General features: G+C 51.8%; 1 protein-coding gene across 1 annotated transcript in view; it reads right to left on the reverse strand.

Annotated features, from left to right (window-relative positions):
• MAP3K10 (mitogen-activated protein kinase kinase kinase 10) overlaps positions 1 to 9,133 on the reverse strand; it is a 21,151-nt gene extending 12,018 nt beyond the window's left edge. Inside the window, exon 1 of the mRNA XM_015407655.1 lies at positions 9,068 to 9,133. Within this exon, the coding sequence (XP_015263141.1) occupies positions 9,068 to 9,133 (66 nt within the window). The remainder of the gene's footprint in view (positions 1 to 9,067) is intronic.
• Between the last annotated feature and the right edge of the window lie 3,001 nt (positions 9,134 to 12,134).

Raw genomic sequence — 12,134 nt, forward strand, 5'->3', positions numbered from 1 at the left:
TGCGCTGCCCACCTGGGCACGGCTCACCTGTGCGCGCTCCAGGCTGCCCCCCCGGCCCCCCGCAGTCAGCCGCCGCCGCCGCCGCCCCCTCCTCCCGGACCCCTCCTCCGGGCGCGGGGGCCGCTGCTGCCGGCCGGCTCCATCCATCCCCCGGGCCGCCGCGGCCACTGTCAGCTGGTGCAGACCGGGCGGGGAGGGGGAGGGCGAGGGGGCCGCCGCCGCCGCCGCGGAGGATGCCGGGCCTTGTAGTCCGCGCGCTGGCCTGGGGGGAACGGACACTGCTCCCTCTAAGCGGTGGAGGAGTCCCGTGAGCAAGGCTCCCTCTAAGCCGTGGAGTCTTGTGTGCAAAAATTCTACTTTGTGAGCTGCCACTGGCATTAAAGTTGTGAGCGAGCGATTGGGCTGCTGCATACATTTATTTGCTCTGGAGCTAAGGCAAAAATGTGTGAGCCGGAGGCTAAAAAACTGTGAGCTGGCTCACATTAACTCAGCTTAGAGGGAACACTGCCCGTGAGCACAAATTCCATTGGGTGAGCTACCGGCGTTAAGGCTGTGTGAGCCAGCCCTTGGCTGCTGCGTCCATTAGTTTGCCCTGGAGCCCCCGTCCTTCCTGAGCTGAGACAAAAATGTGTGAGGAGCCGGAGGCTAAAAACCTGTGAGCTGGCTCACACTCACTCAGCCTAGAGGGATCACTGGACTCTGCAGATGAGTTGTAAGTCCGGGGGATCCCCAGGCCCCACCGGGAGGCGGGAGCAGACCTTGTCTCCTCTTCCTTTCCTCTTCCCAAACCTGACCCCTTTCCCAAGGTGCTTTTCCACCCTCAGGGAAAGACCTCTAAGCTGTGGTGTCTTGGGAGCAAAAATTCTACTTTGTGAGCTACCGACATTAAAATTGTGAGCGAGCGATTTGGCTGCTGCACCAGTTAGCCTGCTCTGGAGCCATCCTTCCCGAGCGAAGGCAAAAATGTGTGAACTGGAGGCTAAAAAACTGTGAGCTGGCTCACACGAACTCAGCTTAGTGGGAACACTGCTCACAGGGTGTCTGTTGTGGGGAGGAGGAGGGAAAGGAGTTTCTAAGCCGCTCTGAGACTCCGAGTGAAGGGCGGGGGGGGGGTAATAAATCCAATCTCTTCTTCTGTGTGTTTGAAGTTCACAAAGGAAAAGAGAGAGATGGTGGGAGGCTTCTCTGACCTGCCACCGTTCCTCTCCCCACACTCAGATGCAGGGCCACCCCCGGCTTATTTTGCACCGTAGGCAAGGATCCCTTCTGGCGCTCCCCCCGTGCCCCCACCAATTTCCAAAAATAAATGCATTTTAGGAAGAATGAAAAACACAAATAATCAAGAAACTCCCAGAGTATGGGGCCGGGTGCAACTTGGCGCCCCTAAGGGCCGGCCCGCTCTAGGCGATTGCCTAGTTCACCTAGTGAGCGAGCCAGCCCTGCTCAGATGTGCCGTGGGTCAAGAGGGGGAGGATGCAAACCTAGGGCCTCCTGGTACTACTTTGAAGTGAAGAGTACGCCAAGGTGAGGAGGCCCAGAGGGAAGTCTCCCCCTGTTTGGCCAGGGCAAGGGTCTGTGCCAAAAACAGGACCCTCCCCTCTGGGGGGGGACTTCACTGCTGCAGCCCTTCGCCTGAATTTGCCGCTGTGCCCCCCCCCCCAGAATTGTCTCTCAGAAGTCATCCACAGAAACGCACACCTGCTCAGGGCAGGACGCCGAAAGGCTTTGTTTTCAGTGAGCACTTGACACCTGCTCAACCGGTTTCTTGTGCCTCCCCCAGGCTATCTGGGAGGGCCTGGCTGGGCACACTTTCCACTGGAGGGAGCGGGAAGGAAAATTAGGCTTTCCAGTAGGGAGAACATCCTTTCTGTCATGCTCCACCCCCCAATCCTTTCAGAGCTGCACTGAATGAACCGCCCCCATCCATTTAATAACATGTACTAACTTTAAATAAGTAACTCATAGGAGGGGCCCTGGCTCAGTGGCAGAACCTCTGCTTGGCATGCAGAGGGTCCCAAGTTCAATCCCTGGCGTCTCCAGTTAAAAAGGACCAGGCGGTAGGTGATGGGAAAGACCTCTGCCTGAGACCCTGGAGAGCTGTCGAGAGGGGCCGTGGCTCAGTGGCAGAGCCTCTGCTTGGCATGCAGAAGGTCCTAGGATCAATCCCCAGCAGCATCTCCAGTTAAAAAGGACCAGGCAGGAGGTGATGGGAAAGACCTCCGCCGGAGACCCTGGAGAGCTGTCAAGAGGGGCCGTGGCTCAGTGGCAGAGCCTCTGCTTGGCATGCAGGAGGTCCCCCTGGTTCGATCCCCAGCAGCATCTCCTCTTAGAAAGGACTAGGCAGGAGGTGATGGGAAAGACCTCCGCCTGAGACCCTGGAGAGCTGTGGAGAGGGGCTGTGGCTCAGTGGAGGAGCCTCTTCTTGGCATGCAGAAGGTCCCAGGTTCAATCCCCAGCAGCATCTCCAGTTAAAAAGGACCAGGCAGGAGGTAACGGGAAAGACCTCCGCCTGAGACCCTGGAGAGCTGTGGAGAGGGGCTGTGGTTCAGTGGAAGAGCCTCTGCTTGGCACGCAGAAGGTCTCAGGTTCGATCCCTGGCAGCATCTCCAGTTAAAAAGGACCAGGCGGGAAAAGGAAAAGGACCAGGATGTGAAAGGCCTCCACCTGAGGCCTGGGAGACCCGCTACCAGTCAGAGTAGACAAGACTGACCTTGTTGGACCAAGAGGGGTCTGATGCTGCAGTGTTAAGGCAGCATCCTGTGTTCGTGGGGGGGAATCCACGAGGGCTGGGTTTCTTTTGCCTCTGGTAGAATCCTGCCTGCAAAGATATCCCATCTCAGTCGTCTTCCATCAGGTTCCATTCCACTTCTGTGCAAGGTCTTTTACATCATTTATCATCTGTATCACTCTTGTTCTAGCATTGTTTTCCAGAGTTATAATCCAGTTTTGCTGCATTGGTTTATGTATGATACCATTTTATTACACTGCTCTGCAAACCATGCACACACACACATATATAGACCTGTCTACCTGAGGGACCGCCTTTCCCTGTATGTTCCCCTGAGGGCACTGAGATCCGGGACACAAAACCGCCTGGTCCCCCCTGGCCCTAGCTAAGTTAACAGCAACAAGAACCAGGGCATTCTCCCTAGCTGCACCGGCGCTATGGAACCAGCTCCCAAATGAAATTGAAGCTCTGCAGGATCTTCAACAATTCCGTAGAGCGGTGAAGACCGAGCTGTTCCGACAAGCGTTCTAACAGCCCTGGCCACACTGACCCTCCCACATAAGCGCTAGCACTTCATAACAGACGGCCGCCACATTCTAATTTTAATAAGTTGTATGTATTGTATTGCTTTGTATTGTTTTAGATGTGACAATCGGCATTAATTGTATGCTGGTTTTAACCATTGTAAGCCGCCCTAATAAATAAACATAAGTAAATAATCCAACAGTCTCAGGATGAGGCCTGCCCCTGGATGTTTTCTTGCCCCGCTGTATTGACTTTCTTGAATCTGTGGCTGGTAACGACCCAATACTTTTTTCTTAAGCTGACGCCACATAACAGCCTCGGTTTGGTAATGAAATGCGGGAGGGGAGAATCCCCCTTCTTGGATATTCTTTGCTGAGACCGATGTTCCCCAGAGAGCACTGTGCAGTCAGGGGCCCAGAACTGGGCGGCCCTCCTGGGTCCTAAGGAGGCGAGGCTGTCGACGACCAGGGCCAGGGCCTTTTCGGTGGCGGCCCCAGCCTGGTGGAATGGGCTCCCGGAGGAGATCAGGGCCCTGCGGGACCTTCTACAGTTCTGCAGGGCCTGTAAAACAAAGCTCTTCCACCAGGCTTTTGGGAGCCGCTGCCATCACCACCAATGAACAACATCGGATGGTGGAATGAGAGAGGGCCCTGGATTCCGGAAACTGCCACCAACAGCCTAAAGAACAGCAGGTTCTGTAAGAACAACCAAAATGAACACTGTAAGCCAGGGGTGTCAAACATGTGGCCCGGGGGGGCTGGATCAGGCCCCCCGGAGGGCTTCTGCCAAGCCCGCAGTGGAACTGGCTGTCTTCTGCTTCTTCTTCCAGTTCTGCTGCTTCTGCGTCATCGTAGGCTTGCAGCTTACAGACACGCACACCTGAACAGCATACTCAAGATTGCAGCAGCAGAGACATTTTTGATGCAATAATTCAGAGCAAGAGGTGTCACTTATCAGACACAAATAAACAAAATACTGCGAGAGTGCTAATGTTTTAAGCATGTTTTTTATTTTAAGGGGGGGGGGAAACCCCTTTGTGTTTGTGTCCTTTATAAAGTTTGTATCTCCGCTCCTTGGCATTACATTTCATGACACACGTGGCCTGGCCGAGCAAGGTCTCATTTATGTCAGATCCGGCCCTCATCAGAAATAAGTTCGACAGCCCTGCTGTAAGCTGACTGAGCTGAGAACTGCGAATGATGGCTGCTACCGTTTATGGACAACAACGATTGACGATTACCAACGATGACTAGCACTTTATTATGGTTTTAGAATTGTTTTAATCGTAATTTCTGTTTTTAATGTTATTATCTGTTTTATTTTAATCCACAGTACAACACTATTAAACAATCGGAAGGGTTACAAAAAAAAGAGGTCGTTCAAAAGCAGACTTAACAGTAAACACGAAGAGATGAGTTCTACTAGATTACAAACATGAAAAATTACAACCATTGAGACTCTTTTGGTTCGCAATGCAATTAGAAGAACAATAAATTCCTATATATCGGGTTATTAGGAATTATTTCACAGTTTTCTAAGTAACTGATCATAGGAAACCATACCGCCTGGAACCGCTTTTGGTAGCTTTCTGACTGCAAAGCAGATGAATTATATGTTGTCCGCCCGCAAATAAAGCATTCCCAAATTTTGCCAACAAGTTAGTGTAGGGGTGCTTTTTTGTTTCCATTTTTGTGCAATTGTTAATTTTGCTAACATCAAAAATGTAGATATTAACGTTTCCATGTTTTTGTTACTTACAGATGTATGCCATGTCTCCAAGAAGAGGGGAGGGCGGGGTAAATAAACAAATAAACAAGCAAGCAGAGTCCTAAATTGTGGCAGGTGGCCAGGGAAATACTGTAAACTGAGAAGAGATTCTGAAGACTTTAAAGGCAGGGTGTGGTGTATTTACCTTCTGTGCGTTACTATGGAACAGTCGGCTTCACCCCTACGCTCTTGGTGTGTTTATTCCCATGGGGTGGGGTCCCGGCTCGGTTAGTTTGGTTTGTTTGTTAAGAGTTGTTGGCCGTCTTGAGCTCCCTTGTCTTGAAACCAGTGGCTCCCAGTGTTGCCAACTTGGAGCCGGGAAATTCCTGCAGATCTTGGGGGGAATGGAGTCTGAGAAGAGCGGGATTTGGGGAGGAGAGAGACCTCAGGGGGGCACAAGGCCACAGGGAGTCCACCCTCCAGAGCATCAATTTTCTCCAGGGGAACTGATCTCTGTAGTCTGGAGATGAGCTGTGATTCTGAGACATCCCCAGGTCCCACCGGGAGGGTGGCCACCAATGCTCCCTCGAAGCCGTGGAGTCTTGTGAGCGAGCGATTTGGCTGCTGCATAAATTAGTTTGCTCGGGAGCCCTCCTTCCTGAGCTAGGAAGCCTAAAAGACTGTGAGCTAGCTCACACTAGCTCAGCTTAGAGGGAACACTGGTGGCAGCCCTAGCTCCCATCTGTATATCTCCTTGCCAATAAATGCATTTTTGGGGCACACTCTTCTCCCCCCTGTGAACCTGCTGGTGAGATTAGAGTTTGGAAAACTACTGGCGAGATTAGAGTTTTCACAAGCTAGCTGAGTTGCCTTTTTTGAAAGCACTTTACAGAGTGCAGCTCACTGAATTGCCAAAGGGAGGATTTACGTGATGTTTCTGTTGTGGAATTTGCCCTGAGGAAGAGCACAGAAACGGGTTTCAAGCCTCGGATGTGCTGTTCATAGAAGCGGAGAAAGAACGTGGCCCTGACCGACGCTTAAAATATAAAGAGGAGGGATTTTGAACTTTGAAGGGATGAAGAAGTCGACAGAAGTTCTGAGCGGCTGTATGGGCAGTGATTTGACCTAAGCACTTTTATTCATCGTAGAGGAATTACATGCACCGTAAAATTCTCTGGTATCTATTAATGTTAAAAATCTTTATAGGATTTCAGTAATATAAGTGAAATTGCATAGAAATCTACATAAAACGAGTCCTTGGGAAGTATGTCACGGTTGTTTCCATTGGTTGATCAACCTCCAGGTGGGATCCTGCAGATCTTCTGGGGGTTACAACGGGTCTCCGGATAATAGCAATCAGTTCCCCTGGACAAAATGGCTGATCTGGAGGGTGGATTCTATGTCCCTTCCCTCGCCCCACCCTCCTATGGCTCCACCGCTCAAATCTCCAGGAATTTTCCAGTTGGGAGTTGGCAACCCTCGCTACAGGTGTGCCAACGCAGCCAGTCACCCCCTCCCCCGACCATTTCGTTGACCAGTAAGGTAACTGTTGGGTGTTACAAGTCAAAACACTTCAGTATTTTCAGGGTTAATGATGTTTGTTAAGTCACATGTTTGTTTGTAACCAATCTGTTTAGACAATAGGAAGCCTGGGAATTTTCTCCCTGATCTAGGGATTTGATTGGGACTAAAGTGTCAAGGTGTATTACCATTTTATGGCTTCTCTTCCCGTTCTTTGTTCTGACTGAGAAGGAGACGCCATTCGGCTCTTCCCGTTTTACCTTTTAGCTGTAAGGATGTAGCCATATTAGCTCTTTGTTATTTTCATATCCTGTGTACCTTTTCCCCATGTTAGGTTTATAGTAAACTTTTATATTTTAATACACACCATGGACTCAGTCTCTTAATACTCTGCTGACTTACTTAAAAAGAATCCCAACAGTAACCAAAAGCAGTTGCGCGTATTCGTGTACTTGGAAAGTTTGTTGGCCAAATTGCCTCAGATCGCTATTTAATATGGGGAATTATGATCTTACACCAGGCAATAGGCCTCAGGAAGAAGAAGAAGAAGAGATTGGATTTATACCCCGCCCTTCACTCGGAGTCTCAGAGCGGCTTATAAACTCCTCTCCCTTCCCCTCCCCACAACAGACACCCTGTGAGGTGGGTGGGGCTGAGAGAGCTCTGACAGAAACGGCTCTTTTTCAAGGACAGCTGTGCCAGAGCTTGTGACTGACCCAAGGTCACATCAGCAGGTGCAAGTGGAGGAGTGGGGAATCAAACCCGGTTCTCCCAGATTAGAGTCCGCACACTTAACCACTACACCAAACTGGCTCTGGAGCAAACTGATTTATGCAGCAGCCAAATCGCTCGCTCACAACTTTAATGCCAGTAGCTCACAAAGAAGAATTTTTGCTCACAAGACTCCACAGCTCAGAGGGGGCATTGCAGCAAGTGTTCCCTCTAAGCTAAGTTAGTGTGAGCTAGCTCACAGTGTTTTAGCCTCCGGCTAACACATTTTTGTCTTCGCTCAGGAAGGATGGCTCCAGAGCAAACTGATTTATGCAGCAGCCAGATCGCTCACTCACAACTTCAATGCCAGTAGCTCACAAGGCAGAATTTTTGCTCACAAGACTCCACAGCTTAGAGGGAGCATCGGTTGTAATCAGTGTTCCTTCTAAGCTGAGTCAGTGTGAGCTAGCTCACAGTTTTCTAGCCTCCGGCTCACACATTTTTGTCTCAGCTCAGGAATGAGGGCTCCGGAGCAAACTGATTTATGCAGTAGCCAAGTCGCTCACTCACAACTTCAATGCCAGCAGCTCACAAAGCAGAATTTTTGCTCACAAGACTCCACAGCTCAGAGGGAGTCTTGGTTGCCACAAGTCAGCTTTGACGTGACGGCACTACTCCCCCCCCCATTAAAACCTGCCCTGCCCTGGACGCCCCGGACTATCCCCTCTCCTCAGATCTCAGAAGCTATGCCAGGTCACCTCTGGTTAGTCCTTGGATGGGAGACCGTCAAGGAAGTCCAGGGTCGCTAAGCAGAGGCAGGCAAATAGCAAACCACCTGAATGCCTTAAAAATCCTACATGGTCACCATAAGTTGGCTGCAACCGGACAGCATTTTCCACCAGTGGCATACCCTAGAACAGGAGTCCATTCAATTTTGCCCCTAGAAGCGCAAGAAAAAGTAAAGATCTCCTTGGCTGTGTACAAAGTACTTTTTTTCATCTCTTAATTGTCCCTAGGGGCCATTTCCTGCAGGAGCGCACAGGAGCGGAGCTCCAGCAGTAAGGAGGCCAGGGGGCGGGCACATGCAACAAGCCCCGCCCCCTGCTCCCAGCAGCCCTCAGTGGGGCCATGAGGAGCAAGAAGCCAGGTAAGTTGCAGAGCCTCCCCCAGCCCACCTTCAGGTACAAGCTGTCCCTCCTCTGTGAGGGCGGATCTGCATGTTCCCCCCACCCCCACAACCTCGAATTCAACTTTAGGGAATTAGAACTTTTCAATGGAAACAAAAGCGAAAACTATTTTATTGAATCCAGTGGGGGCACCCAAACTGGCCGACATTGGTCTCCTCACCTCCGTTTTAACTTACAAACAGAAGTAGAAAGAACAGGGGTCATTTCCGGCAGGAGCACACAGGTACAAGCTCTCCCTCCTCTGTGAGGGCAGATCTGAGTGCCCCCCCCCCCAATAGCTAGCAATCCAAAACAGTCCAGTGGCACCTTTAAGACCAAGTTTTATTCAGGTACAAGCTCTCCCTCCTCTGTGAGGGCAGATCTGCACGTTCCCCCCCCCCCAATAGCTAGCAATTCAAAACAGTCCAGTGGAGCCTGAGCGGTGGGCGTTGCCTTCTGACACACTTCCGGTGATGCCAGGGGGTTGTGGCACCTGCAAATGAGTTATGCTAATGAGTCATGTGAATGAGCTCCTGCACCTCTTTTTCTACAAAACGACCCCTGATTATCCCAGACAGCATCTAAAAGATTGGAGATGAGGGAGCGACGGAATCTGCACCTGTGTTCCTCTATCTCTGGTTCCTGCTGCTCACGCGGATGGGAGATCGAAGCCCAGAGATGCATGATGCCAGGAAGGGAGATGGCTTGCTTCGCCCCTCCACCCGCCGCTCAAGTGGACCACGTGACTGGCCGTGAGGTGCTCCTCCAGTATCATGGTTACATCAAATCAATACAACGCCTAAAAAAAGCAGCTTACCTTATCCTTTTTGAGGCATTTGATGTATATTGGGGTGGTTTTTTTGCTTTAAAATTAAATCTTATGAATTCCATCAGCTCCCATATAGAATGATCAGAGGAAGGCTGCAAGAACTATACACTCTGATGAAGAAGTGAAACCTGGGATCTGCGTCGGTCGCAGTTCGACTTAAAGACGTTAAAGATTGCCACACCCATGTGGACATACTGTGGAGTTCCAAACCTTGCCAAGCTATTTTCGGTATTTAGTGGATGTTCCACGGCTTTTGAAAATATTGGTCTGGCTCAAGGTCTATATCTTTATTGATACCACTGTTTTAAAAGGACTTCTGTCAGAGCTGTTCTTGAAAAAGGGCAATTTCTGTCAGAGCTGTCTCAGCCCCGCCTACCTCACAGGGTGGCTGTTGTGGGGAGGGGAAGGGAAAGGAGTTTGTAAGCCGCTTTGAGACTCTGAGTGAAGGGTGGGGTATAAATCCAATCTCTTCTTCTTCTTCTAATCTGGGAGAACTGGGTTTGATTCCCCACTCCTCCTCCACTTGCACCTGGCTGGATGACCTTGGGCAAGACACAGTTCTGATAAGAGCTGTCCTTGAAAAAGAGCCGTTTCTGTCAAGAGTTCTCTCAGCCCCACCCACCTCACAGGGTGTCTGTTGTGGGGAGGGGAAGGGAAAGGAGTTTGTAAGCTGCTCTGAGACTCCGAGTGAAGGGCGGGGTATAAATCCAATCTCCTCCTCCTCCAAAATTAAAGCTTATGAATTCGATCAGCTCCCATATACAATTATCAGAGGAAGACTGCATGGACTGTACTCTCTGATGAAGAAATGAAATGCCTGAGACTACCTGGGATCTGCGTTAGTCGTCGTTCAGTTTAAAGAGTCTGGACATACTGTGGAGTTCCAAACCTTGCCAAGCTCATTTCGACATTTAGTGGATGTTCCACGGCTTTTGAAAATATTGGTCTGGCCCAAGGTCTATATCTTTATTGATACCATGGTTTTTAAAGGACCTTTTTTTCCCCACTTCGGTGATTTTCTAAATACACACCCCAGTCTTGTAATTCATGAGCTTTCTGTCTTGTGATTGGTTTATGTTATTTCGTTGCGTAGGGATGAAACAATAGAAGATTGGATATTAGAATACTGATGAATATTTCATAATACAAAAACATAGACTTGTAATTTGAATATTTATTGTTAAAAAACCATACAGCATTTAGCTTAGGCTATTAGATTAGATTCTCGTTGTCTGTATTCCTTTTCAATTAGTTTGTTAACCCCAGCTATATGCCACATGTTTTCGCCAGAAGCTTTACCCAGGAAACGTCTGGCAAGCGGAGGGGCTCCTTCAAACTGGGAGCTCTTGCCACAAATCTAAACAGATGGGACAGTACAAAAGGCGGGGAAAAAATACATTTATCTCTGGATTTTGGAAAGAGCGGCTACTTGGAGAGGGGCTGGGTCTGGATACACAAGCGCAGCCTGGGTAGTCGGCCCTTGGCGAAGAAGGTCCTCCACTTGAGAGACAGGGTGCCAAAGTGGGCGACGCCCACCAGACTGAAGGGGTGTACGTCGTTTCGGTAGCTGAGAGGGATGACCCCGTGCAGGGCAGGAGGCTTGGGAACAACAGGGCCTAAGCGGTGGGCCACTTGGTAGAGGATCCGCTCCCCCAAATTCGCCTCCCCCAGGCCCATCGGGAACTGCTTGCCCGCGAGGGCCGTGCGAGGGCTGGTCTCCTTCATTGCCAGCTGCTGCACCAAGGCACGGATGAGCCGGTTGCTCAGGCCGAAGAGGTCTAGCAGCGCGCAGAGCTGCTCGCGCCAGGCGGGCGACTCAACCCCGCCTTCCTCCTCCCTTAGCATCGTCAGGGACTGGTAGAGCGCTGAAAACATCTCCCAGTCCACGGCTTTCTCCGGGGAACGTAAGATGTGCTGCCTGACCCCCCTCACGACCTGGGGGGGCCCGATCGGTGGCAGCTTTGTGGGCAAGTAGAGCGAGCCCGTTGGAAGCCGCTGCATCTTCAGCAAGGACACCCCCCTGTAGCACTCCTTGGCCCTATCTAGGGACAGCTTCTCCAGCTTCAGAATGGCCTCCCGGGCCCTATGCTGCCATTGGCTCAGGGTCCACGTGATCTTCTTGGGTGGTGGTGGGCCGGGGGGCTGCCCCGCCCTCCCCAGGACCTGCTCTTCCCTCTCGGCCGGCCTCTCCTCCTTCCTCTCCCCTCTCCCCTCCCACTGGCCCTCACGGAACTGGCCAGGCTGCAGCTTAAGCCTGAGGTGCCGGGACTTGTGCCGCTGCTCCTGCTTCTCGTATTCCACCTTCTTCTGCTCCTCCTGCCACTTGCAGATGGCATCCCTCAGCCTCTGGTCCACCCAGTCCCTCCGCCCGACGACCCGCCTCTCGTCCGCCATCCACTCCTTCTCTGCTTTGGCCCACCAGGGGTGCTTCTCGAAGCCCTTCTCCAGCTGCTCCTTCAAGGCCCGGGCCCGCAGCATGAGCCGGGCGGCCCTCAGCAGGGCCCGCATCCTGGCGGCGAACTCCCGCGAACTCCCGCGCTCGGGCCGGTGGGCCTCCACCGCTCTCCTCAGCTCCTGGTAAATGGGAGAGACCTCCTTGGCGGAGCGCCGGTCCTCCTCCTCGCCCGCGGTTGCGATTTGGTCTGCGCTCTGCAGCAGATACTCCGCCAGTTCCTTGTAGTGGAGCCCGGACGGTATCTGGAGCAGCGACACCACTTGGAAGAGGCGCTGGAAGACCTGGGGATCGGAGCCCCCCAGCACCTCCGGCTTGGTCAGAATATCCAGAAGCAGCAGGGCGTGGTCCAAGCAGCCAAGCTCCCTACGAGCGGCCCGTTCCTCCAGCAGCGTGCTCATGAGTGCCTCCCGCTCCTCCTCGGAGAAGATCATCACTTCTTCCCCTCCGACGTCCTCCCACGTTTCGGCCCCTTCCTCCTCAGAGAGGGGTCCC

The sequence above is a fragment of the Gekko japonicus genome, unplaced genomic scaffold (assembly GCF_001447785.1).
Source record: "Gekko japonicus isolate JY-2015 unplaced genomic scaffold, Gekko_japonicus_V1.1 scaffold1471, whole genome shotgun sequence".
Classification (NCBI taxonomy): Eukaryota; Metazoa; Chordata; class Lepidosauria; order Squamata; family Gekkonidae; genus Gekko; species Gekko japonicus.